The sequence below is a fragment of the Macrotis lagotis genome, chromosome 8 (assembly GCF_037893015.1).
Source record: "Macrotis lagotis isolate mMagLag1 chromosome 8, bilby.v1.9.chrom.fasta, whole genome shotgun sequence".
Lineage (NCBI taxonomy): Eukaryota > Metazoa > Chordata > Mammalia > Peramelemorphia > Peramelidae > Macrotis > Macrotis lagotis.
Window position 1 is genome coordinate 53,533,511 of NC_133665.1, and position 27,913 is coordinate 53,561,423.

Consider the following 27,913-nt stretch of genomic DNA (forward strand, 5'->3'; position numbering starts at 1 on the left):
ACTATATAACTTTGAGTAAATAATTTAACTAGAATTATAAAACATTAGGTAAGTCCCAAGGGACCTCAAAGGATGACCTAATCTGTACTCTCACAGGATTTCTCTCTGCAATCTCTTGAAGATCTTAAAGTGATGAAAGACTCACTTCTATCTCAGAGTAAATTCCAGTTTTGGACAACTAGTTTCTAGGAAATTTCTCCTGATGCCTGAGCCTCTCTAACTTACAACCATTCTATCTGGGTTCAGACAGAACTGTATGAGCCTTCTTCCACAGGAAAGTCTTTCAAATACTTGAAGACAACTATCATATTGCTCCTAAATTCTTTTTTTTTCCTCCTTACTATCTCTAGGTTCTTCAACCAGTTCTCATATGATGTAGTTTCCATTAATATTTCCACCTTAGTCACCCTCTTTTGGAAATATTCTAGCTGGTTCTCCCTAAAATATGATAATCAGAATAAACACAATACAAATTCACAGAATGTTAGAGCTGGAAAGGAGCTTGGAGAACATCTAATTCAAGCACTTTATTTTACATATAAGGAAACTGAAGCCCAAAGGACTTCACGAAGGGGCGAAATAAGTTTGTCCAAAGTCACACAGTGAGTTAGTAATGAAAATGAGATTTGACCCTGTCTTCTAATTCATAATCTGTTCCTTTTTTCATCCTAACATCCAGATAGCAGAGACTAGGCTATATGACTAATATATATGTACGCATGTATGTATATGTAATGCATATTATATAAATACATAATTGAGTAATTATAATTTTACAAAATATTTTATCTGTTTGCTCATTTATAAAATGTGTAGAATATCTGCCTTATCTCCCTGGAGTACTACACAAGTAGTTAATAGTAATTATTAGGCTAATAACATTTAGATGAGGAGGAGGAGCAGTGAATTGTTCCCTTCTCAGAGCGTGAGTTCTCAAACAGCAGCTCTATCAAGATCAAGAAAAGGCTAAACACAGGTGTTTTTACAACTTTTTTTAATATATATTTTTATAAACAGATCACGTGATAAAATAGCACAAGAAACACTTACCAAATATAAGGTTATATCTTCCGCATATACAGGAGAATGAGGTTGTTATGTACAGTAAGAAAATGGTTTTCAGGGTTGATTTTTTTTTTCCTATCTCCCTTTTATTTTCCTCCTACAGTAGTTGGAAATATCACAGCTTCAGTTACTTTAATACTTTGGACCAATGAACACCTCTCCCATTCCCCTCCCTGACCCCAGGGGGCACATAGCAGAGGAGGGGGGGTTGAGAAAACTGGCTTAGAACCAAGTCAGCCCGGAACCCCAGGCCAGATGGTCTGGCTCTGAGGATACAGGAAAAATCTTTGGGCTGTCAAATCATTTCTCTGTTTCACTTCAACAGTATCTCTCTCTCTCTCTCTCTCTCTCTCTCTCTCTCTCTCTCTTACTCTCACTCTCTCTCTCTCACTCTCTCACTCTTTCTTGCTCTCTTTCATGCTCTCTCATGCTCTCTCTCTCTCTGGGGTGAGGAGTTGGGGGGAGGAGGGGTAAAGCTTTAGGGATAAGTTCGTCTCTTCCAATCAGAAATAATTTCTTCACTCCCAGGATGATGTCTGTCCCAGGATGAGGTGAGGAGGAGCAGTGTCTCCTGGGGATCTCCTCTTTGGAACGGGAGGGAACCCAACTTCCCCTCCTCAGCTCTCTTGCTAGGCTGGTGCCAGCTTTCGATTCCAGAATCCAGGACTTCCAAATGGTTTAGGAGCTTATGCGGCCATCACCAGAGACCATCTGGGGTGGGTGGAGTGGGGTGGGGAAGAAGTTGGGTCAGGGGTGGCCAATAAAGAAGCCCTTTTCCCCATGATGCTGTGGAAGATCAGAGTTGCTGGTTGGAGTTGTCCTTGGGAGCTTATAGGGTCAGGATCCCAGCCTGGACAGGGTTGTGTGTCAATGGTTCCCAAACCCCAAAGCTTGAAGACATTAAGATTGAATTGCAGTGCTGAAAAAACCCATGCCTGTCCCATTGGCCCTCAAAGCAGAGAGGACTTTTGGAAGCTTGGTGGACAGAGAGAGCTTATTACAGTATCCATAGCTATATTGGAGAACCCAATGGAAGCTTCTTCCTAGGAGGGGAGAGGTCTAGCTCTAGGCTCCAGTCTTCAGTTCCCAGTCCCCAGTTTGGTGACTCCTGTCCCAGGAGGCAGGGAGTGGAGAAAGAGGGAGACAATGCTCAGCACATGCCTGTCCCATCTTTGTGGATGAGAGATCCAGGTAAGGGGAAGGGAAGGAGCCATATCAACAATGGTGTGGATATGGACTAGGAAGAGAGAGCCTTAGCTGGACAGATGTCTGAACCCATCTGGGGCTACTATACTCAGGAAGTCATCCATTGAGAACCACCCCTACCCACAACTTCCACTTCCACATCTCCTCTAGCAAAACCCAGAGGTAATCCTTAGATTTTTAGGAGACTTTCTCCTCTAGTATGGCAGGAAATGTCAATATTTATCTGTGGTCTTGCTGTCCTGTCTCAGGCAATGGCTCTAAATTCTGAACCCAGAGTAAGGGAGGGGGAATTTGGCCTGAGTCAATAGGGGCTCCCTGAAACAAGGAGAGTGAGCAATCAGGACCTGAAGAGGAGACCCTGAACATTCTCCCTACCACATCCTTGGCTTACCCCAGACCTACAGTGGTTATGGAACAGCAAAACCAACTAGGTTGGGTGTAAAAGTGAGACCCTTAGCTTCATTCTATGCTCAACACAGGATAATTCAAATTGCCTGGTGGTACTATTCTTCAATTTCCCCATGAGGGGAAATCAATATTTCTCCCCCTCCCCCCTTCCCCCCAAGATTTTGGGAAGGTACTGGGGGGATGGGAACAGAAAAATTAAATGCCTCTGTTCAAAAACAAAGCCTCGGTGAGTTCCTTCCCTTCCCCCCAGCAACACATACTGGATGTGCCAAGCCCTTGGCCTCACTTTGAAAATGGGCCCAGTGGGGAACAAGGGAGCCAGAGAAGACAGCTGAATCTGAGAACAAGGAAGGGGGGGGGAGGGAAAGAGGCAGGAGGCTAAAGGGGAAAAATAGGGGAGAGATGAGAGATGTGGCTTTTGCCTTGAACTCTCAGGCCATTAATTCTTGCCCTAGGGAACAGAGACCTAGATTAAGGATTCTCTTCAGTACTTTTTGAAACAAAGCTAGCCTTCACTAAGGGTCTATTTCCACTTGACCTTCACCCAGGACTGGGATCCAAAGGGGCTGCTCTGACCAGTGGTCTAAGGGGAAATGGGGTAGAGCTGCCTGAGCTGGGGTGGGGTGGGGTGGGGGGACAGGACTTGTGCATGGGTGAACATGATGGTGGGCAGGCGTGCAGAGCAGGGCGCAGAGGGGCATGCACATATGTACCCATGTATGTGTGTGTGTGCTCATAGTCGAGGAAAAGGAGGGGTTCCTTCTCTCTGAAGAACAGGACAAACCTGCTGCTGGGGAAACAGCATTTCTGAACCAAGATGAAAGAGAAAGTGGGAGGTCATTTCTCTTCCTGACATCCCACAGGGTATTCTGCCTTTCCTGCTCTGGAGACTCAGAGCCTCAGTCCTAAACTATCCCCAATTTCTGCCATTTATCAACCCCTGAGGGGTCCTGGGGATAGGCTCTGTCTACCAGCCCTCCATGACAAATGGTACCATGCCCAGCACCCGTTGGTTTAGCTGGAAGGCCTGAGGCTTCAGGGTGTGTGTGTGTGTGTGTGTGTGTGTGTGTGTGTGTGTGTGTGTATGTGTGTGGAGAGGAGGGTGTAAAAGTGGGCAAACAGTTGAAAGCGGCCCTGTGGATGAGCCTCAAGGCTGCTGTCGAATTTGGGTTTAGAGAAAACTGATCAGTCTGAGCCTAGATTGTACATGTGTATTGTGTGTCTGTATATGTTTGTGTATGCATTCAACCATGTGTGTGGATTCAAAAGCAGGAACTTTCTCCTTCCTGCTCTAAAATTGTGATCCTATGCTTCTCTAGGACCACCAAAGAGAGATGCTGTACTACCATATAAGATAGTATCCCCAAGCTGCCTCTGGCCTACCCCAGTTTTGTAGGGACAGCAGTAACTGAGAGCATTAGGGGTAGGAAGGCAGTAGGGATGATCAAATTGCTCCTGAGCATCTGAGTAGCAATGTGTGAATGTGGGAAGCAGAGTCCCAGCTCCTATGGCTGCCCATCCTCCTTAGCCTAGTCAAAAGGAAGGATCAATGTCTATACCATCTCCTATCACTCCTTCCCCCAGCTACTGGCTTGAGCCAGTAAAACCACTTGCCCTCCCCCTTTCCTCCCTTAGCTATTCCTGGCTTGAGTTTGTTGGCAAATTGACGCAGAGGATGGTGAGGGCAGAGCAATGGTGGAGTAGGGGAAGAGCTAGGCTGGGTCCCTAGGACTCATAGGTCCTGTGTGGAGTATGACCCAGGTCCCTGTGGGACAATGAAACTGAATGGAGAAAAGAGGAAGCTGAGTGGGGCAAGAGGGGTCAAGTCCCAAGGTGGATGGGCCAAACCCAGCCTGGCCTCTACTCTATGACCAGGCATCGGGGTAGGTGCTGGGAGAAATACTTGAAGAGCTCGGGGGTGGCTCCAGGGCAGTTGGTCAGTTCCAGCTCTTCCAGTTCCTGCAACTGCACCAGGCCAGAGAGCCCCGTGGTGGTCAGCAGGGGACAGCCTGGAAGCACGAGGAGGGGCAGATGAGAGGCATGGGGCAACAAGAACCCTCTTCAGTTAGTTCCCCCACCCTAACCCAGAGCCTGGGGAAATCGAAGGGTTCAAGACTACTGCTTGGGAGGTCTTTAGGCCTGACCCCTGTGGGGCAGGGGTACAGCCCAAGGTTTGATGAGTCCCTTGGGACATCTCAGATTCTGGATTAGAGGAAGAGAGAGAGGCTCAGACCCATCTCTGGGGAAGTAGGGACGAACTGACTTTTTCATTTTGGTGGGAGATGGGGGCATGCCACTTATTCTCCATTCCCACTAAGCTGCTCCTGCAGAGCTCCAGCCCTGCCCCTCTTCTCTAGAGGATGCCCACACACCAGGGAGTGTAGTCAGGGGGCAGAGAGATAGGGTAAAAAGTGTAGGGGAAGGATCTCACCTGCAAGAGAGAGGAGGCGCAAACTCCTCATGGCCAGGAGGTGTTTCAGCCCAAAGTCTTGTACCTGTGCAGTTAATAGACCTTGGTTAATACCTTCTCATATTCCCCTTCCCTCCCTGTGTTTAGAAAAAGAGGAGAACTCAGCCACTGATAACCCCTCCCTACTACCTCCTTCTGTAAAGTTCTATACTTGGGTTAAAACAAACTGCCTTTCAAGGTGTTGCTCAGTTTTGTTGAATATTTTCTCTTCTTCCTCTTTTATTTCCTTTGTTATTAGGGATGGACCTTTGAGGGGGAGAAATGGGGAGATATAAGAGAAAATTTGGGTGATATAAAAATGAAAAATCTCAATCAAATTGATTTTAAAAATTAAAAGTTCAATTATATAAATATTGTAGGATAGATGAGACTGAACAATAATTTATATAAAATAAACCTGGAAGGAATTATTAGTGAATTCCAAGCTCAGTGAGTAAACAATATGACCTGGAAACCAAAAAACAAATGAGAATTTAACTCCATCAATTTAGATGAAATGTCTGGAGCAAGGGAGGTGATATTCCTTTGTATTCTGCCTGGTCAGACCTCATTGGCAGTGTTGTATCCAGTGAAGAAGGATGCTTACAAATGGAAACACATCCAGGAAATGGCAAGGGGTCTGGAGACCATGCCACATGAGCATTGGTTGAAGAAAAGGGGCAGAGTTAACCTAGTCTCAGTCAGGACATGCCAGTTGTTTTCAAGTACATCAAAGGCTATATGTGTGAAAGTACGTGTGGGCTTTTTCCACTTGCAACCTATCCTACCAGAGGGCAGAGCTAGAAGCAATGGGTGGGAGACATTGGGAAGCTGACCACAATATGATATCAGAAATAACCAGAGTAACAATTAGAACTCTTCAAAAATGTCAGTGGACAGCCTCAATAAGTAGTGAGTTCTCCATCATGGGAGGTCTTTAAGAAGAGGGTTGAAGGACTACTTTCTGGGAAGGTGATAGCAAAAATTCTTGTTCAGATACAGGCTGAACTCAGTAATCACTGAGGTACCTCCCAATTCTGTAATTCTATGTATTTGGTGAAGAGATTAGGGAGGTGGAGGAGAAACCTTCCAAAGCAGGACTTCTTAATCTCTTTCTGTGTCCTGGACCTCTTTGCCAGACACCTGAAACCTATGAACTCTCTGAAAATAATGTTTTTAAGTGCATAAAATAAATAACTCGGGATTACAAAGGAGATAAATTCTGTTGAAATGAATCCATTTTTCCCTTATCCAAGTTTATGAAATTTAGCCATGGAATTCTTGAGGTCTGAGGACCCCAGGTGAAAAATTTATTTTAGCAATAACGTAGATTGGGTAAATGGGTGGGGAGGGAATAAGGGACTACAAGAAAATCCAGGGAAAGATTTTGATCCAGGGAGACTACCCCAATGATTCTTATGAGGCTTCTTTGAAAGACCCTTGACTCTGGGGAGACAAGTTTGAAGGTAATAAAGGAAGTCCAAGTGGCCCTATCCAAGCTTCTCTTGCTCCATAACTTTCTGTGAGGTAGCATGATAGAAAGGGGATCCCTACCTGACAGCACCATCGAAGGTAGAGGCTTCGGAGTGAAGACATGGTGGACAGGTAGCTGAGCCCAGTATCTGTGATTCGAACACACCTGTGGGATCAGACCAAAGGGGATCTGCCTGGGTTCAAGTTTAACATAGATGGCTCTTCTCTCTCCAACCTACCTTCAGTCCCAGCTGTTAAATGGGGATCCTATTACTTGAACTATTTATTTCTCAAGTTTTGATGAGCCCCATGGAAATGTCAACTTTTCTTTTTCCTAGGAGGCAGCGTTCTGACAAGGAAAGCTTTGGATACAGCTTCTTGCCTATATTAACAGAGGACTTTCAGGGAGGTTTGTTATCCTTCCCAATGTGATAGAGAATATCTAGGAGTCAGAAGACTCAGTTCTTGGCTCTTTCATTCATTAGCTAGTGTACCTACATGAATCACTTACCCTCTTTTAGCCTCAGTTTCCTCATCTGTAAAATGGTGATTATGTTTGTACTGCCTACCTCACAGGGGCTACTGGTAGAAATGCACTTTGTAACTTAAAAGGATTTGGAAATATAAATTGAAAAAGAAATTACTTCCACATCTTTTTATTCACTACAGAGATTCCTGATTTACCCCATCCTCTGCTCAGCTTTCCTTTCAAAGACTGTCAGGGGATTTCAGGATCTTATTACCAACAACCTGGGCTGGAATGACCCTAAGTACCAGAGATCGGAATGTTCATCTCAGAATAACAGAGGCACTGGAGTTTGGGGCCGAAGGTTGTGCTCATTCACCTGTACTATTCTTGCCTTTTCTTTTGGCTCCCACCTGCCCCACCTGAGCATACCTATCCAGCACCAGCTCCTCAAGTTTGTGTAGATCACAAGCAATATACTCCAGGGCCATGTCAGTAATCCGGGGGCACCAGGATAGGTCAAGACTTCGAAGCTTTCGTAAGTTCTCTGCCACAAGCTCCACCCCGTCATCCGTGACTTTGGAACAACCAGAGAGACTGAGGGAAGTCAGGTTGGGCAGGCTGTGCACCATATTGACCACGCCATGGTTGGTGATCTCCCAGCAGGAGTGTAGCCGCAGGGTGTGGGTGGTATAGCCCTGCTTGGCCGTGAAGTAGGCCAGGGCTGTGTCCGTGACGTGGTACGCTTGCAGGCTCAGCTCAGCCAGGTTGGGCAGCAACTGGGAAATTGCGGCAATGGCATCGTCAGCCACATTGATGCAGTCGCTGACGCTCAATGATGTGATTCGGGCGTTGAGGCTGGACCACAATCCTGCCTCTGTGAAGTCGTTGCAACCAGACAGTTCCAGGCGAACTACTCCTTGCATCTGCTCTAGCATTACCTGTGAAGGGGCATGGCAGGAAGCATAATGTTAGGGAACTCAGTTCTGCCTCCCTATGTCAGGTTCATTTGGGATCCCCAAACCCCTTTGCTACCTCTCTTCAAAGGACTTAGCGCCAACAGAACCATAGCCTGATGACTTCAGTCATCTTGATCTTTAGATTAGATCCCTATGCCATTGTAGGACTTGGAGAAAAATGGCTAGGGTCTCCAAATCGAATTTGTATAGGTACCCTCTGCTTTAGTCAGGTTCTTGTCATTATCCCTGGAAACTCCTTGATTTTTTGCTCTAATCCTTTGCTCAGTCATACACTCCTATGTGAAAAGCCCTCTTTAGCTCTCGCTTCCCTTCCCCTTCTTCAAATCCCAGCTTGAGTTTTACCTCCTCTTTCTTTCAAATATCACTTCAGGTGACAGTAATTTCTCTTTCTGGACACCTCTTTGAAGTATTTACTGAGGACCCTTAACCAATAGTATATGGCACCAATGTTCAACTTTCCATGTGCATATGATTTATCTCCCTTCTCCAAGGACAGAGACCATGTTTTATACTTCTTTGGATCAACAATTTTGACTAGCCATGCCTCACCCCACTACTGAACTAAGCATTTACTAGGTGCTCCATGAAGACTATTGTTAGTTAGAATGAGTGAAGGGGCGGCTAGGTGGCGTAGTGGATAAAGCACCGGCCTTGGAGTCAGGAGTATCTGGGTTCAAGTCCAGTCTCAGACACTTAATAATTACCTAGCTGTGTGGCCTTGGGCAAGCCACTTAACCCCATCTGCCTTGCTAAAAAAAAAAAAAAAGAACGAGTGAATAAATGGCTATCATCTGCTGATGTGACTACTTAACTTTTTATTTAGGTTTTTACAAAGCAAATGGGGTTAAGTGGCTTGCCCAAGGCCACACAGCTAGGGCTACATTTAGACAGGATGGCATAGATGGAAAATCAGCCCTGGAATCAGAGATACCCAGTCCCTACTCTGACACATACCAGTTATGTGACCCTGTTCAAGTCATCTAACTTCTCATTCTCCCTGCAAGTCTCTAAAAGGAGAAATTTCAAAATAGTAACTGACATTCCCTCACTGAAAACTCCCTTTAGTTAGTATTGTATGTTTATGAAATCATAAATCCAATTAAAAATGAAGGATTTGGACTATATGATCCTAAAGGTCACTTAAAACTCTAAATTCTCTGATTCTATAAATTTCTCTAGTCCAGAGTCCAGCACCTCCTAGCTAGATCATTCTACTATATCCCAATGCTCTTCTTTCCCACTACCTACTTCTTTCCTAAATTCATCCATCAGTAGTGATTCTTCATGTCCAAAATTCTATAGTTATGCCCATTTTTACTACTGGCTGTGTGTGGGGAGCATTCAGTTCCTTTCTCTACCCTTCTCCAGGCTTCTCCTTGTGATGCCTGATTCTCAGTCCTTTCTCCTGTCCTATCCTCTCCTCTGCCTCTCAGAGAACTCTACCCTGCCTAGCAGCAGGCTTGGCATGAAGCCTGCTTTACCCATAAACCTATAGCTCCTACCTCTAGTCCAGCATCGGTGATAGTAGAACGCTTGAGGCTCATGGACTTGACACCTTTCTTTGACAGGGAGTAGTTGTCAATGAATTCACAAATGTCCAGGTCCGAGACACCGACAAGGCAGAAGCCGTCAAAGCCACGAGTGGCAAAACCCTGCAAGTTCACAAATTCTTTCTCCCCACCAGGAAGCACATTGTATAGCTCCTTGGCATGCAGGACTGGAGTGAGGCCTACCCAGAACTTGGGCTGGTAGAGCACCCTCCGCCAGGCTTTGCACACCTGAGCCAGCACACACTTCTCACAAGCTGAGAAGTAGCAGAAGAGGCCATTGAGGATCTTCTCATCCACAGCCAGGGGCTGCCTCTCTGTGGGGGATGCAGGAGCCTGGCCAGGGTTCTCAGCAGAGGACAGTCCAGCTGCAAGGGGCTCGGAGGAGGGGCATGGCCCGCCTGCCAAGGCAGCTAAGGAGAGGGGGGACGCCAGGCTGGGCAGGGATCGTTCGGTGGGCACTGGGAAGGCTGGGCTGGTGAGGGCAGGCACAGGGGGCAGCTGGCAGAGTCGGTTCTTCACAGCTGGAGTCCCTTTGGTGATGCTGGCAGAGCTGAGGCCGTTGGGCTGACTGGCAAGTTTTACCAGGCCATTCCGGGGCAAGCATGGGGGCTTGGTGTTGCCGTCGCTCTGGTTCGACATCTTCCACACTCACTCTGTAGATAGAACAGGAAATTGGAAGAGGCAGGGGTCTAGTGAAGGAGGGAAAAGGAGGGGAATCTTGGTGTAGGTTAGAGACAGTTGGGATACTCAACATCTGTTGAATCTAAGAGCTCTGAGGAAACCTGGACCTAACATCAGCATCTTGAACTGTTTAACAGATTGGGATCCTCTCTTCTCACTCCATTTGAAGGAAAGAGAAAAATACAAAGGTTATAGAGCCTAGAGAAAAGGTGTAGTTATCTGCAGAAGACTGATTTAAAATTTCCAAGTCTCTGGAAGGCACCCAAGTGAAGACTTATCCTCAAGGAGACAGAAAATGCTTGGGGTCCTGTGGCTAATGGATTCTGAATGGTGGAACTAGAACAGTAGAAAAAGCGATCCTTTGCAGTTCTCCCTAAAGCAGTGAACTCTTCCAGAAATGAATAAGAAATGATGGAGGGAAAAGATCCCTTGGGGTCAACCAAACCCCAGTTAGGACCGCTCAGACTAAATTAATGAATTGCATGTACATACTGTAGGGGGACACAGTTGTGGGGGGGGGGATATCCCACCATAAAATATTCCAGAGAAATCCCTGTCCCAGTTCAACCAAGATCAGTCCTGTAATTGCTATGAAGATGACCAATAGATGTTTCAAATGACCTGTATTCCTCACCCCACCTGAGCTTTCCTTGGTGTGGGGGAGGTGGGTGGCAAGGGTGAGACCCAGAAGGAGGGTATACAAGAACCTGAGCTGATCCTGGGATATGAGAGGATTTCATTTCAAAGTGAGAAAGTCCATCCTGCCAAGAGAGATGATTTACATATGCTGCTCCCCTCCCCCCTCCAAGAGGAACCTTGCTTTAGTCCTATGCCTCCTCCTCCTCCGCAAGGTACTCCAACCCCCACTTAGTCCTGGTGACAGGTGGGCTATCCCACCTGGTGTGGTATGGACAGACTCCTGGTCCCTGGAGACTGAAATTGGATACAGGAAAACTGAGAGAGGTTTCTTCCCATCTGTCCCTTAGTCTATTCCCTTTCCTCCCCACCGCTTCCCTCACCCCAGTCACTTTTACCTCTGCCAGAAGTCTCTCTCAAATTCTAAATATGAGCTTAAGATTGGAAGACAAGAATCCTGTGGCAAGTCCAGGCCCCTGCTCTAAAATTCGATGACTAGGAGATGGGTGACTAGAGCTCCAGATTCCCTTTGTTGCCATTGATTTCTTATCACATGGCTCCTCCAGCCTAGCTCAGCCCTATATCAGAGCTGGTTTCCAGGAATCAAAGACTTCCCCCACCCAGGATACCATCTCAACCCAGACCCAGCTGAATGTCCTAACCTGGCCTAGTAAGAATGTCAAGCCATGGGCATGGGCATTCTGTGACTACTTTCTGGAGCAAAGTTCCCCTTTCCTGTTCCCTAAAACCAATCCCAGGGATAACAACCCATCCTACCCCAGTACCTAGTCAAGCTTCAAGAAACAACAGTAACCAAATCCTACTCCGAGATAACGTGATGAGAAGAAGTCAGACTAGGAGAGGGCTGCAGGCCAAGAAGGAGTGTTTCTTTCCTGCACTTTTCCAAGGAGGGGTAGTGACAAAAGCCCCTGGAGAGTAGACTGATATGCTAAGAAATCTGTTAAGCCCTGGAGGACCACCTGGAAGCTGTCTCAGTATGGTCAAAAAGACTAAGCAATATTGGTGGAAACCCCTCCTCGATCTGGGCCTCCATTTCCCTGCCTAGGGGTGGGGGTGATGACAGAGGATGAGTCAAACTGGAGCCAGACTTGGGGATCCACCTCCTCCTTTTGCCACAGCTGATTTCGCCCCCACCCTCAACTTCATCCTCAAGCTCTTGGGCACAAAAGCCAATCTGAGCTTTCTTAGCAGTCCCTGGTTTCTGACTCAAGCAGAGATGTGAGACAGCATCCACAACAGGAAGAGAATCCTCTCCTGAGCAGTTACCAGAGTCCTTTACATCTTCTCATTGTCTCAGAAAGCATCACCCCTTCTCTCTCCCTCTCCGAAGGCTAGTCACAGTGTAGAAGCTGTGAGTACCATGGATTAAGAATAATTCTGACCATTCTAAATATAATCCAAAAGTAACTTTATTACATTTATTAGAGGTTTTGCTACTAAGTTGCTTCCCTGCCTTTATAGACATCACTCTTCAGTGGTTCCCTTTTGCCCATTAAATGAAAGCCAAACTCATTAGCCTCCAAAGCCTTCCATGACCTAGCCCCACCCTCCTTTTCCTTATGTGCTGCTCCCTAGCACAAAGCTATCTTAAATAGACTCCTCTTTGTTCTCTAAACACATTCCATAGTTTCCTATCTCCAAGCTTTTACTTGCACTATTACCTCCACATGGAGTGCCCTAAGGACAATCAAAATCTGTTTGCCCAAATTCTACCAATATTTCAAGGCCAAGCCAAAACATTTTCTTCTCCCAGAAGTCTTTTCTGATCCTTCCAAGAGGGAGTAATCTCTCTGTCTTCTTAATTCTCATAGCATTTTTTTCTATCTCTTTTAGGATATGCATTACATTCTACATTGTATTATGTGTTATTCAATTCAACGAACTTTTATTAGGGGCTTACTAGGCATGTTCTGTTTATCTTCCCAGCTAGACTAGATTCTAAGAGAACTGGTAGCCTTTCATATCACTTAGCACTTGGTCCTGAATATAAATAAATATAGACTGACTGAAATGAAACACTCTCTTCACTCTCACAATTTCTTGGAGAGCAGTGGAGGTTATTCTTCCCATTTGGTAGTTACATAACCTAGAGTCCAAAAGAAGATAAAAGGAGTAAATCAAGAGAGGAACTGATCAAAAATAATCTTTCTCTTTCTTACATGGACCTTAGTTAAGATGATGGGCAAAGGGGCAGCTAGGTGGAGCAGTGCATAAAGCACCAGCCCTGGAGTCAGGAGTACCTGGGTTCAAATCCAGTCTCAGACACTTAATAATTACCTAGTCGTGTGGCCTTGGGCAAGCCACTTAACCCCATTGCCTTGCAAAAACCTAAAAAAAAAAAAAAGGATGATGGGCAAAGTTTCAGTCCAAAGAGCCGGAATTGGAATTGGTAGGGTTGGAGGACAGAGTTTAAAACCTTTTTTTTCTGTTCCTTCCCAAACTAGGCATGCTGAAGCCCAGTTTGTAACTTATTTAGCTCTTCTATGCTTCTGTTTCTTCCTCTATAAATCCTCCCTGGCTATTGAACTCAGAGGGGGTAGTGGGGATTAGGCACTTGGTGAACTGAGGATGAAAAGGGCTGGATAATTAGCTGGCATGATTACTGCCATTCCTGCTGTGGTCCCATAGCAAATTCCTCTCTGACTCCTACTCTGAAGAGAAGGACTCTCCTGGCTCCCGCCTCTCATTCTGGCCTTTGAATTCTCTAACTGAGAAGTATTTGCCTAGGGATGGAGAGCTCTAATCTGCCAGTGACTCACTCCTATTGCTTAACCTTGACCAGAAGCCCAATACCCCTTTTGGGGCCACATAATCATTTTCCCAGCAACCTTTTGTGCCATCTTTGCAGAGTTAGGCCTTTCAATGGGAAATAAAGAGCTGGTGATGAGAATGGCCTTAGTAACCAAGATCCTGGTCTCCTGCTGACTTTCTTGAGAATAAGAAACTTTTCCCTGGGCTCCTTAAATAGCCAGTTACACCTATAGCTTGGAATGATTTCAAACCCATCTGCAGAGACATAGGCATAGAATTTCTGTTTATTTTTGGGTCAGAGGCTCTTTCAGGAGCCTAAAAATCCAGTTCAATACTGGTCCCTCTCTCCTATGACTTCAATCCATATGATCCTGTTTGACACTTGATTGAAAATTGCTATTATTCTCTAATAGTTTTTTTAATGTGTGGGTAAGGAGAATTTCCCTAAGTTGTAAGTTCCTCACTTCTCTGGGGGAAGAAGGCTGGCATTTTCTAGTTTCCCTTACTGCCCCCAATAGCAAGAAATACTAAGTAGAAGAAACCGTAGAATCTAACAAGTTGAGTTCAAGGCTCTATTTTGTCACTTATTGACTGTAGTCTTAACCCAGTCATCTCCTCAGTGTGGACCTCTCTCTCTCTCTCTCTCTCTCTTCATTGGCAAATGAAGAGTTTGGACTAAATGACCTTTCAGATCCCTTCCTCCTTTAACATTCTATTAGTTCTTAAGACATGGGAGTGAAAGGATGTACAGAACAAAGGATTAAAAAGATATCCATATGCTGGTTATAATCACTAAATTGCTACAAGGTTTCCCTGAATCCCTCTCCTCAGAAATAATTAGCTGGGAACACAGTGTCATCTTTTTTGGCAAGGTCTTGTGACAACAGACAGCAGCTGAGATTTGAGGATCTAAAAGCACTTTATAAATCTTTATAAACCATTTCGGAAGCAAGAAGGAGGTCATAGATAGCAGGAATAGAAGACTATAAACAGGAAAGATGCTAATGCTAGAGGACACACAGAATTAAAAATTTAAAGCCTGGATTTTCTCTTCTTCTATGGCTACTCACCATTTGCCATACCAATTCTTTTTTTTAATAACTTGAAGGTAACTAGAAGTCATGCCAAATCTAGGAATGTGAGGCTCTTGCTAAAAATGCCAGTTTTACACTCCAGAATTAGGAAGACTCTTTACAGGAATTCCATAGCCATCTCCCTCTTTCTCCCCTCTTTCCTTACATCTCAAAGTCTTAATGCAGACCAAAGCATATTATTTTCACTTTTTAAAATGTATTCTATGGTTTTTCTTGTTTTCCCCCTTTTATTATGATTCTTTTTTCACAACATGACTATGGAATTATTTCCATAATATGGAAATACATTAAACATGATTATACATGTATAATCTATACTCACTGTCATGGGGAGGGAGAGGGAAGAGAGAAAGACAGAAAAATGTGGAACTCAAAATCTCACCAAAAAATGAATTTTGAAATTATCTTTATATGTAATTGGAAAAAATAAAATAAAATAAATTTTAAAAGTTTAAGCCTAGGAGTCAGATTTGGATTCTAGTCTTGACTCTGATACTCATTAACTTTGCCATTTAGGATAAACTACTTCTTTCTGAGTCTCAGTTTTCTCCTCTGTAAAATTGTAGAAGAATAATACTTGTACTATGAATCTTTTCAGAATTTAACACTATTGACCACCCTATTCTCCTGAATCTTCTCTTCTCTCTGAGTTTTTATATATATTAAAACTCTCTTGAGCATCTCTCTTTTCATCTGATCACTCCTTCCTAGTTTCTTTGACTGATCATCCTCATTCTTATGCCCTAACTATTGGTATACTCCAAAGTTCTGTTCTAGCCCGGCCTCCTTTTCTAGCTCTATACAATCTCAATCAGTGACTTCATCAGATAACCTCTATGGAGATATTTAGTCCTAGTTCTCTTCTGAGCCCTGTTCCTACATCATCAACTGCCTAATGGACATTTTGAACTGTATATTCAGAAGGTTTCCTCAAACTTAACATGTCCACAACAGAACTCATTATGTTTTCCCCAAAACCCATCCCTCTTCTGAACTTCTGTATTTCTGTCAGAATATTTCTGTCAAATTTCTGTCAAATATGTTACCATCTTTCTGGTCACCCAGTTTCAAAAAAATTCAGTGTCATTCTCAACTCCTCATTTTCATTTATCCCATGTTGCCAAATATGTGAAGGAAGTTTCCACACAACAATCCAATTCCTGGACATTTTGAACCATATATATAACTGCAGACATGTCAAGCTGAAAATATTTATAACAAAGTCATTATCTTTCCCTCCAAACCAATCATCTTCTGAACATCCTCATTTCTGTTAAAGCAAAAATAGTCACCCAGCTTTTAAAACTCATTGTATTCCTCAACTCCTCATATTTCTTCATTCCCATATACCCAATCAGTGGCTAACCCTTGTTATTTCTACCTTTACACCTCCACAATATCTCTAGCATCTATATGCTTCTCTCCTACTACATTCATTCAGGTCCTCATGACCTCTCTCCTAGACAAATGCAACATACGCTAAGTGATCTCCACTCTTCGTGTATTTCCTTAACTCCCAATCCATCCTCCACTTAGCTAACAGAATGATTTTCTCAAAGTTAGGATCTGAGTATAGCAAACCCTTTTTCAAACTCCAGTGACTATATATTACCTCTATAATCAAACATAAATTAATTTTTTGTCATTTAAAATCCTTCACAAACAGGGCTCAAAATATATTTTAAACATTAAGCCCATTCATGTATTCTATGGTTTCAGACAGTCAAACTAGCTTTTTTTACTCTTCTTCACATGGCACTTTATGTCCCATCTCCATGTCTTTGTGCTAGCTGTCTCACATGCCTGGAACATTCTCTCTTCACTTCTGCCTCTTAGAATCCCAAGCATCCTTCAATATTCAGGTTAATTGCCACTTTACAAGAAATATTTCCTGATCACCCCAGCTGCTAGTATTGTCAAAAAAGTTTAAACATTTTGCATGTATTCATGCATGCATGCATATATTGCATCCCATACTGATATATTCATATATAATTATCCATATCCATGTATATCCATGCATATATGTATTTGTATATATCATATATATTATATATAAAATTAAGGGCAGGGAGTATTTCGCTTTTGTCCTTGTAGCCCAGCGTGAAGCACTTTGCCCAGTATATAGTAGGCACTTAATAAATGCTTGGTGATTGATTAATATGGACCCAGGGTTGTGAGGAAAACATTTAGTAAACTATAAAGTGATACAGATATGTGACTTGTTAATATTACCACTATTATTTGAGAAAGATATCATGGTATAGTAAATGGAATGCTGGACTTAAAGTTGGTAAAATCTGGGTTAAAATAGTGCCTTGGCCATAGGTACCATGTCACCATAGCCCACTTAAGTTCCTTGAGCTTCAGGAAACCAAGACTATACATTATAAATGGATTTCAATCTGAATCTATGTAGTTCCCACACCAGAACCAAATTACTAAATTTTGACATATTGACATATTATTTAATGATGCCTAATAACAACATACTAGATAAAACAACTAAACCAAGGACTGGGGCTCAAAAGCTTTGCCACTTAGCTAGATGATTTCAGTTCCTTCATTTATAAAATGAGGGAGGTGGATTAAATTACCTCTAAATTCCCTTTCAAATCTAATATGCTATGATTCTATGAATTACTTTTAAATATTTTTATATGCTCATTTAACAGTTAAAGATAGTAGTAAACATAGAGTCAGTAGATAGAATATGTGCAGTCAGGATTTAAGTTTTCAAAAGCATGGCATGGTTAAAAAGAGCACAAGATTTAGTGTCAGGCTTCAAATCCTGGTCCTAATGCTTGTGTGGCCATGAGAATGTTATTTAACCTCTGAGTCTCATTATCCCATAAAATTCCAAATGGGGATAATAATATTTGCAAATATTATTAGGATTATTTTAAAATTATGATCAGGGAAATAAATGAAATGATGCCCCAGGGTTATCTCTCAGAGGTCAAACTGATTCTTTCTGCATTGTTTTGAACCATATATAACTGCAGGCATGTCAAGCTGAAAATTTTAGATTCAGATTTTTTTCCTTGGAATATTCAAATATTGTTTTATCTTTTCCAAAAAAAGTGCAGATAAATAAAATGGTACAGTAAAAACCATGCTAGATTTAGAGACAACCCCAAGTTCAAATATCAGATCTGCTATTTACTAACTATGTGATCTTGGAAAAATGACAACCTGTTTGGGTCTTAGCTTTCTCATCTTTGAAGTGAGAAATTTAGACTAGATTTCCTCTAAAAGACTTCATAGTAGTAAATTTATGATCCTATGAACTCAGTATTGATATTAGTCAAATATCCAGACATATTACAATTTCAGGACAACAATCTTACAGAAATACTTTCTAAATATTAGAAGGACTTGTGTGTTGATGAGCATGTGGATTTACCAGAATCTCTGACTCTTCTCTTCAACAGTGTGCTCTATTAATCTTTTATCACCCTTTTCAAACCTTTATAATGGTCCTCCTTACTGGAAATATTTCCCTTAGTCTTTAACATTCACAGATCTTGATATGTGTTCCCAATCTAGTTTTATTTTCCTCCACTCCTGGATTTCTCTAGGTTCCCAAATGTCTACTGCCACGCCTGTTCACTATGACTGAGAGAAAGCTTGAAAAGTCTTATTGCTTATAGCACCATGGACAGCAACACAGGGATTGTGGTGCATGGAGGCCGCGGGGCCTAGGGCCAGCACCTTGGAGAGCATCCCAGAGAGGGGGCTGCAGGAGCCGCAGGACCAAAACAATTTGAAATTCAATCTCAGCAGGTTAGGTACTCTAGGAGCAGAGGTAAAGCAGTTCAAGTAGAACTTGGGAAGGGTAAATAGTAAGATCCCCAAAAAAGAACCAAAATGGAAATAATCCTGGAAGCTTAAAGATTTCAAAAATTTTAAATACTCTGAATAATGAGGATAAGAAGGACTTTTATACTCATAGTTCCAGAGGTGTGACAGGAGTACTGAACTTGGAATCAGAGATAACAGTTCAGATTCTGATTGTCTCATTTATTATCTGGGTGACCATCGGTAAATCACTTCATTTCTTTGTTTCTGTTTCCTGAGGGGACAAATGACACTAGAATGAGTTGCGGTGCAGAAGTCTCTTGATAAATATAAGCTTTTTTAAAGCTAGAGATGACCCTAGAGATTGCCCAATGACTCTGATTTATATATGAGAAAATTCAGTCTCAGACAGCTGACATTACTTGTCAAAGGCCAGTCTTTTTTTTTCTTTGCTTCATCATGTATGTAGTTCTACATATGTATATATGTTTTTGTACATACCTCTCCTATGTCTAAAACACAGCACAAAATGTCATATGAACATACATTTGTACATACACACACACACACACACACACACACACACTATACACACTCTTCACTGATCTAGTCAGACAAATGGCTTCATTTTGTGGGAAAACAACAACGACAAATATTCCAAAACTCAGAGAAGGACATTGGCTAAGACTGACTGTGGAAGAATACCGAGCAACCTCTTGCCAGAGTCCTGGGGTTCAAGCTGCCCCCACATTTGCTGCCTCTTCCAGGAGACATTCTAACCCCCTGCTCTGGGTGTTAAACCTCCTTCCCGAGCCTATGATAGTGGAGAGTCCTCCTGTCCTCACTATTGAGTTCCCCCGTGCTGTTTTCCCATCTTGATTTTATTCTGCCAGCCTGGGTCTGGCTACGCCACATGCTACCAGCTCTTTAAATGGCATGGGCCCATGGATTCTCAACAACTACATCAGACAATGGGAAGCAGAAAGGGACAGTCCCTAAGACTACAGAACAATTCTGGAGGGTAATACAGTGAGTGGTGATAGTATGGAATGTGTTCGTACCTATGTATCTATTTGTAGAGGTTATCCCCCTACACATAGGTATTTGATACATACTGGTTATGCAACTGCTCTACTGTCAGATTCTAGATAAGTGATTGTTTCTTCTGTATCTAAGTTGGCCTATTTGCTACCTTTCAATCCCTTCCCCCTTCCCATTTATTAGAATAAAATGAACTTTTAGGAAGAAAAGTGCTGAAATAAATGTCTAGGTGCACAGGGAAAATAGAGTTGCTGCTTGAAGGCTTAGAATAGAATCTTTCTAAGATGACAGAGGTGGTCTGTGGAGTCCACTTCCTTATTATTCAGAGGTCTAGAAGAGGGAAAGTGCCTTGTCCAAGGTCACACAGTAAGTCAGTGTCTTAGTAAGCATGGTTTGACCCCAAGAAGAGTCAGCTGGGTGTTATAATGGGCCGTCATCAAGATTATGATCATCTTAATAAAGAATGAATGAATGAATAAGCTTCTAACTATTTCTGGCACTGAAGTAGGTGCTGCCATAAGGGACTAACTAGATTTTGTAAGGAAGATATTGCTATCACATTCTAATATCTCCCCTCCACCCCCAGCTTATTTTTCTTGACTCCTGTAATCAAAGGCAGAAGGATAATTTGTGGAGGGTTTTAAGGTTTACAAAACCCATTTAAATTAATTATTTAATCCTCACAACAATCCTGTGAGATTGGTGGTACTCTTATTATACCCATTTTACTGATGAGAAAAGTGAACCTCAGAAAGATTTAAAAAGTGCCAGGGTCACATAACTAAAAAGTATCTGAGATAGGATTTGTACTCTAGTCTTCCTATCTCAACTCCAGCTCTCTATCCAATGTATCTCTAGGAAAGATTATAAACTGAGAGGAAACCCAAAGTGTCAGTTCCTCCTCAAAAAAATCCCCCCCCTTTCCATTTATGTAATGCTGTTAAAGCTTACTAATTTTTTTTTCCTTACCAAAACTCTGAGAGACAGGTTCTGCAAGATCACCATTTGACAGGTGAAGAAATTCAAGCTGAAAGAAAATTGACTTGTTAAAAGTCACACAACTAGTAAGTAGCCAAGCTAGGGCTCAAACTCAAATCACTTGATTCTAAATTCAATGTTCAAACAGCATGACATGAACAGAAGTACTGTCAAAGTACCAGGGGAAGCAAATCATAGCTCTTAGCATTCTGTGCCTCTTAAGCATATTGGGCTGAGATCCACAGCATGTGGACAGAAGTCTCAACTCTGGAGCTTATATCATGAGAGAGAAATTTTTCAAGACAGTCAAACCCTGGGCAGTTTCTTTCTCCATTGTTCAGTCTGCTCTGCCTCTATTTCCCAGGTGGCAATGTGTAAATGATAATTTTTTGTACACTGTAGGGAAGAGTCTAAGAGTGGTACAGGGATAGGTTACAAAATATAAGGACATACACTTAACTTTCTGTTGCTACTTCTCCTACAAATCATGAGGGTAGGAGTATTGCAACTTATGTTTCCTCTATATCCCAGGATTAGGCATTGAGGGGAATAATGTACAAACTTCAAAAAGTTTCTGTTCTCTATATGAGCTCCTGAAATAAAATAAGAGCTGAGTTCCCCAGACCTTATTCTATGGATGTATGTTTGTGTCCATGTATGTATATGTGTACACATATATAATATATCTATATCTAAAAATCTTATTTCCCAATTGACTCATGGATTCTTTTATGGAGTCATGCTCACCTCTGCCTTGGTAGATGTTATCTTTTGATTGTGATTTAGGATAAAGTGTGTTGGGAGAAGAGATTTAGCTCTTAAGATCTTTCCTGGAGAAACAATGAATTTTTTTCACTCAAATGCCCAAGAGATAGCTCAGTAAATGACGTTTATTATACTCCTGAAGCTGCTCCCAACTCTTTAAATTCTGCGAATCTCAGAACCATCCTACATATTCTTGTTGATCTCCCCATTGACAAAGGGAACATTGATGAACTGGGAATTTGTGGGTCTTTGGGTAGAATGAAGAGGGCTCTAAAGGGAAATACAGAAAGGTGTCTTATGCAACAAGAAAGTCCCCATGTTGGGGAATCTTTCCCTATGACTGAACTAATCTGGGGCAGTGGAAGGAGCCTGGGAAAGCGGTAGCTAATTGAGGAACAACAAGTTCAGGTAAGGGAGGCAGTAGCTGTTAGAAGGATGTTACACATGTTAGTGAGATGGCACCAGGACAATAAAGACATTGCAAATGTCATAGTATAACTATGAGAAAGATAAAGATAAGAAGGAGAGCTATCATTTACATAGTGCTTTAAAGTGTGCAAAGCACTTTAATAAAAAAAATAATAATAGCTAACAATTATATAGCATTTACTCTACCTGGCTCTCTGTTAAGAGCTTCACAATTATTATGGTGAGATCCTCACAACAATCCTGGGAGATAAATGTGACAGTGAAACAAATAGAAGTTAAGTGACTTGTCCAGGGTCATACGGATAGTAAGTGGCTAAGAGAAGATTTGAATTCAGGTCTTCCTGATTTCAAATTCAGTGCCCTATCCACTATATCAACTACTTACCTAAAAAGCCACTAGAAGATGCATACTAAGTGATCACTCTACTATTTGAGCTTCTTTAGGGGGTGATCCCATAATGAAAAAAGATGTTAGACATTAGAGTGATAGTACAATGGTCAGAGATTATGACGGATACTAATGAGATGCTGGTATACCAATGTGAAGGTTGATGACTAAGTGAGTTGTTAAGAGTATGTTTAGGTAAGAAATTATAGTCAAAGTTCTTCGATCAGTGGTCCAAGAGTTCTTTAGTCCTGGGGCTGGAAATTGCCAGTATGCTACCATCCATTGTTACTTGCCCTTTTTGCCTGCTAAGAGATTCCCCCCTTGGGAAATGTAATACTAACTTCCCCATTCCCCTTTTTCAAGATGGGGCTTGACCACCAACTACCTACATGCTTGCAACAAGAGTTGTGAGGGCTGATCTCACGGAGGAGTCCCAAGTAAGACCCACAGAGAGAAAAGTAAGAGTTGAGCCTTAACTATTTCTCTGAAGTCTGCGGAGCCTGGAACCCAGACCCTTTCTCTCAGACAGACAATCCCCTAAGAGGAAGATGCTAAATTCTGACCATTGTCTTTCCTTTGGCATTCACATCATTTAAATTCTCTCTGTTGGGACACAGAAAATATTCAGGTAGGACATAACATCTACTTCTTCCCACCCTCTCTTGTCCTATTCTTTTCCCATGTGTACTGGATTACCATTCTATAAATTAATGGTTTCTCTGGGCTCTGACTACTTTCACAGCCTCTCTGCTCACTTCCTTGGGATTTCCTTCTTTTGTCCCACACACTGAGAGGTTACTGAGCTCTGGACAGAAGGTTATCTTTCTCCAAATACCTATAGGCTTTTTCTTCAACCCTCTTCCCTCTGCAACTTCTTCCCAAACCTTACTAATCCTTCCACTTCTCTTTATTCCTTTCTCTCCTCCTTTCTGACTTCATCTTTTCTCCAGTCTCTGAGAAAGATTTGCCTGAATTAGACCAAATATGTAAAGTACTTTGCATACCTTCAGAGGAATGCTGATAAAGATGGGACAAACTTCTCTTTTCTGACTTCTTTATCAGCCCACTCTCATTTACAGCTCTCCTCCAAAGTTTCTTTGATGAGGTTACTTTCAACAAATCTTTTCTCTCTCCACAGGGCCCTGCAGCTTGGGCAGAACCTTGCCTCATAGGGTAGGGTTGAGAGGGTGTGGGTGACTAGGGGAGCTTGCATCAATCTTCAACTCCCACATGGTGGGAATAAGATGGCAGGGGATGAAAAAAAGGGGCACCCAGGATGCTGAGAGAAAAATTGTGGGGGCAACTTCCTCCTCAGCTGAGAAACTTTCACTGAAAATCCATGACTAAAGCACATTAAAATTCCTTCCATTTTACAGATGTCATAACAGCAGAGCTCTCTTCCCGCCCCCAGCTCAGAAGTGTTCTCAAGGGGCTATAGACTCCCCACCTGCATGCCAGGACTCTTGGGAAAGAGTAAGCTCTACCATAATGTCTTGAGTATTGATTGAGACCCTATATTAAAACTCCATAACAAAGAATAAATCATACATTTCAGTAAGGAGAAGGACTTGCTACATATGCCTATTTGGAAAGTGGGAAGAAACCAAGATCAGGGTCTGGTCTTGGAAGTGGGGAGAGGGTGAGGTGGGGGACTGGTTTCTCTGTTAACTCAGCAGGGTATTTCAGCCCTAGGTAGTTTCCAGGGTTGTTACCTACACACTAATGGGAAATCTGAATATCTGGATTCCTCTGATAGCTTCTCATGCAATGGCATGGAAGAAAGACAGAAGAGAGGGGCCTTGGCTGCTGCCAAAGACAATTCAACCAGAATGAAGGCCACAGAAACAAACTTCCCTGACCTAAGAATCCCTAGAAGGTAGTAAGAAAAGGAAAACAAGAGTTCTTTAGTTCTCTTTCAGAAAGTTATCTTCCAATTGTCTTCTATTCTGAAAGCTTCTCTCTTTTAAAGGTCCCTTAAAGCTTAACTCTCATCCAACACTGCCCATTGCTCCTCCCTCTCTGAAGATAGACCATTCACTACTCTAACACAGAGATTTTTTGGATGGAATAGATTAGGGCTGTCCTGAGTAATTGTTGGCCTTTTTTCTCTTGACTGATGATGAATTCCCCCTCCCAGTCCCCTCCTCCCTTTTCTGAGGATTGTACTGAACCTACAAATCCTAATCAATCTGGACTTCCAAGGCTTTAGCCCACTGGTCTCCTCAAAACTCTGCTCAACTCTTATAAAATTCTTCTTTTCTTATAGCACATCCCCTAGCACACTGCAAGCTTGTGGAGGGTAGGGACTGACTTGCTTTTGCATTTTCATCCTCAGCACCTAACAGTGCCAGACATATAGCAGCTATTTAATAAATGCTAGTTGATGGATTGATCAGTAGATCCTGAGGTTAATATTTTTTCACAACCCCTTTGTTTCTCTATGAGGAATAAGAATGGAATGGATGACTTAAGTATAGGAGAGATTTGGGCAGAGATCAAGTTAACTATGGCATTTTGACATGTGAATCTTGGCATGAAAATTCCTCTTCCTAAGCCAAGGGCAGTGGGCACCTGCTGAAGTAGGGGAATGGGTTCCAGTGCTTATTGGAACTAAATCTATGATGAAATCCACTCCAGCTCAATTTAATTAAAAATTATTGAATACCTACTGTGGGCCTAGTATTGTTCTAAATTTATGGTAGTTAAAAAATATGATCCTATTGTTATGGAGCTGCCAAGGGGGATTTGTACCATACCTGATAGCTATAATATGTCATACTACATCATAGGTGCATGAGGGAGGTGCAAAACAAGTGTGATCTAAAGAGGAAAGTATTGTTATTGAAGGGATGCAGGAGGAAGCAAGGAAACAGAATCATAGATATGAGGTTGGAAGGGACCTACAAGTTATCTAATCCAACCCCATCATTTTACAGATGAAGAAACTGAGGTTCAGAGAGATGAGATCATTTGTTCATAGTCATACAGCCTGTAAACGTCAAAAGTGTGATTTGAATCCAGGTCTCCCCGTCTCTTAATCTAGCCCTTCATCCACTACATCATGCTGTCTATCAAAGGATTCCTGGAGAAGGCAGGTAGCTCAGTAGGCAGAATTAGCTAAGTGGATCAGTGGGTAGACAGTGCTGAACCAGCAAGGAGTGAGGGAGTCCTGAATTAAAATTCAACTTCAGATATTTATTAGTTGTGTGATCCTGCACCAGTCACTTAATCTACTCCAGTTTCCTCCACTGTAAAATGGGGATAATAAGGGCACCTATCTCCCAGGGTTACTGTGAGGATCAAATGTGCTTAACATAGTACCTAGCACAAGTTAGATGCTAAATAAAATGCTTGTTTCCTATCTTCCTAGTTGGGTTTGGGAAAGAATTCAACTGGGGTATAGTGCCTAGGGAGGGCTAGGCAGCTGTTAAGGAAACACATTTTCTTTCAAGTTACAGACATCCTAGGAAGCTAAGACAAGGAGAGCAATAGAAGAAGGTCCAGTGTGAGGCCTGGATCAAACTGCTCTTGGTACCAAGGGGCAAAATCCTGCAAAAAAAATGCAAGAATTGATTTCTGTTTTTTTCAAGTCCTTCCTTTCTTCTTCCTCATGCAAGGCTGGTATTGCCTGGGCAACCATTTACCCCAGGAAAGTGCAAACACCCAGTCTTTAGGAAGAGAATACCCATTTTCTTTGCCCTTTCTCAATTCTTTTTTTTTTCTTCCTTTCTATTACTCCCAGAACTCTGGTCTTGCATCCAGAACTTTTGTGTGGTTCTCACCTTTCCTCTGAACCTAGTCATGTATCACACAACCCCCCTTTCAGTGTCCTGCTGACCTTCTTTTAATGAACCTATGGCTGGAGTTGTATGTACTCTCAGAGAGCATCTATGGCAACCTCACATCATCAGGCGGGTTATGGGAAAGAGCAAGACCAGATGACAGGGCCGTATAATCAGGAAACTTGGGGTGATTTATACTTAGGATGGAAGAAAGTGAGTGGCCTTAGCTGCCCTACTCACTTATATGGGGCAATAGGAGTATGGAGGGCAAAGATTATCTAGAAGGACCCAGGAAAGAAAGGGAAGGGAGAGGAGCCAAAGAGAAGCTAGGGAAGGAGCAAGCTTTTTCCCCTGCTAGAGTTGTTTGTGATGAGACTTATAGGCTGTCACAGCAGAAGCAAGCCTCCATCTTCCCTTTCTGGCAGGGAACAGAACTGGCAAAGGGGCATGCAAGAAATGGGGTAGGGGAAGATAAGGAGGCAGCAAGTGGGACAAGGGGTGGGAACTCTAGTGAGGGCTGTCTTGTCAGTCAGTCCTCAAACCTGAAGAGTCCACAGCACAGGTTTCTTAGAGAGCCATGAAAGCTCTCTCCAGTTTCCTGATCTCTGTCCTCCAGTTAAGCACAGACCAGGCCTTAGGCCCCTCTGAGCAGGCCTCAGAGATGTCAAACTCAGTTTTCCCTAAATCTCTCACCGCCTCATCATTTTCTAATACAACCTTCATTGCCTATCACCCCAATTGATCCTCCCTTTCAAACTCCATACTCTGTTGTTGTTTTTTAATGAATTAGAAAATTGTTCCCTACCCATGCCCCAAACCAGCAGCTCCAATTTTCTGAGGGAATCAATTGCCCTAAAACATGAAATCCACTTTTTCACCATTTCTGAGTTTAATTGTATCCACCAGCTATCATATTAGTATCCTCTGAAAACTAGATTGACGGTGGGGGGGGGGGGGCAGGAGGGAAGGGGAGGAATGGGGTAGAGAAATGCAGTCTGGAGTGTCTTCACCCACTGTATGGATGGTGGGAAAGGGAAGAGCCGGGCCTTTGAAATTCTGCACCTCCATCCTGGCCCACTCCATTTCCCATCAATTGGCTACAGTGGGCTTGGCTGGCAACTCCATTTCCTGGGCTCCTAGTCCCCACAGTGCTCCTGGAAGTGAGTCCCCAGAGATTAGAGAAGAGAGGAATCTAAATCAAGATTCGAGATGGTTTGGGGGGGGGGGGGCAGGGAGGAGTGAGACGTCAAGAAATAAACAAGCCTTAACTAGGTTGCCGGTCCCCCCCCTTTATGCGGAACGAGGGGCCAAAGAGCAGCAAGTCCTTAAAGCGGGGCCGGGAAGGGAGGGATAACCTGCCGGGTCTCATCGCCTGAGCCCGTCTGCATGGGCAGACTGGAGACGAGTGGGGCGAGGAAGGGGTGTTTGCCATTACATAAGCCCATCTCGCTGCTGCCCCGGTACCCCCCCCCCCGTGCCGCCTCCCCCCCTCCTCATTGTGGCCGCCCTAGGCCCCACTGGGTGGGATGCCTCCTCTAGACAGCAAAGCAACCCCGCGCTGGGGGCTTTGTGCGGCCGCGGCTCCGGCGAGAGCAGCCCTCACTTACCTCAGGCGCCGGCTCCGGGCTCATGCCATGCTGTCCGCAGGGAGTCCTCCCTTCATGTGGGGATGAGCATGAAAGCGAGGAGGAGAAAAATATGGGGGGGGGGGAGGAGGAGAGGAGCGAGGGCTGGAGCCAGGCGGGGGGCCCCCCTCGTCCCCGGCAGTCCCGGGGTCGGTCCCAGCCCGAGGAAGGCCGACCCCCCTCCTCCCTGGCTTCTGAGGCAGCAGCTGAGCTTCCCGGCTCGGATCCGAATTTGCTGTTTCCAGCTCTCCCCACCCTGGGGGAAAGGCTGGAGGTTCGTCCCAAAAATAAATAAAGCCGTTTTGCAGGGAGCGAGATGTGTTT

General features: G+C 43.3%; 1 protein-coding gene across 1 annotated transcript; it reads right to left on the reverse strand.

The window, feature by feature from the left end:
- Nucleotides 1-1,025: 1,025 nt before the first annotated feature.
- On the reverse strand, nucleotides 1,026-27,913 carry FBXL16 (F-box and leucine rich repeat protein 16). The gene is made up of 6 exons (XM_074197084.1): nucleotides 27,572-27,913; nucleotides 9,550-10,250; nucleotides 7,500-8,008; nucleotides 6,683-6,767; nucleotides 5,111-5,174; nucleotides 1,026-4,688 (listed from the first exon to the last, which is right to left on the reverse strand). Exons 2-6 carry the CDS (start codon nucleotides 10,234-10,236, stop codon nucleotides 4,540-4,542), a joined length of 1,494 nt encoding a protein of 497 aa, XP_074053185.1. The 5' UTR covers nucleotides 10,237-10,250; nucleotides 27,572-27,913; the 3' UTR covers nucleotides 1,026-4,539.

What these genes read in the sequence shown, in the direction of transcription:
- FBXL16 (XM_074197084.1), bottom strand. Translation starts at nt 10,236, where the DNA reads ATGTCGAACCAGAGCGACGGCAACACCAAGCCCCCATGCTTGCCCCGG. An exon ending in GAGGAGCTGGTGCTGGATAG is followed by an intron (nt 6,768 to 7,499) that starts GTATGCTCAGGT and finishes CTGATCCCACAG; the next exon opens with GTGTGTTCGAATCACAGATA. An exon ending in GCGCCTCCTCTCTCTTGCAG is followed by an intron (nt 4,689 to 5,110) that starts GTGAGATCCTTC and finishes TCGTGCTTCCAG; the next exon opens with GCTGTCCCCTGCTGACCACC.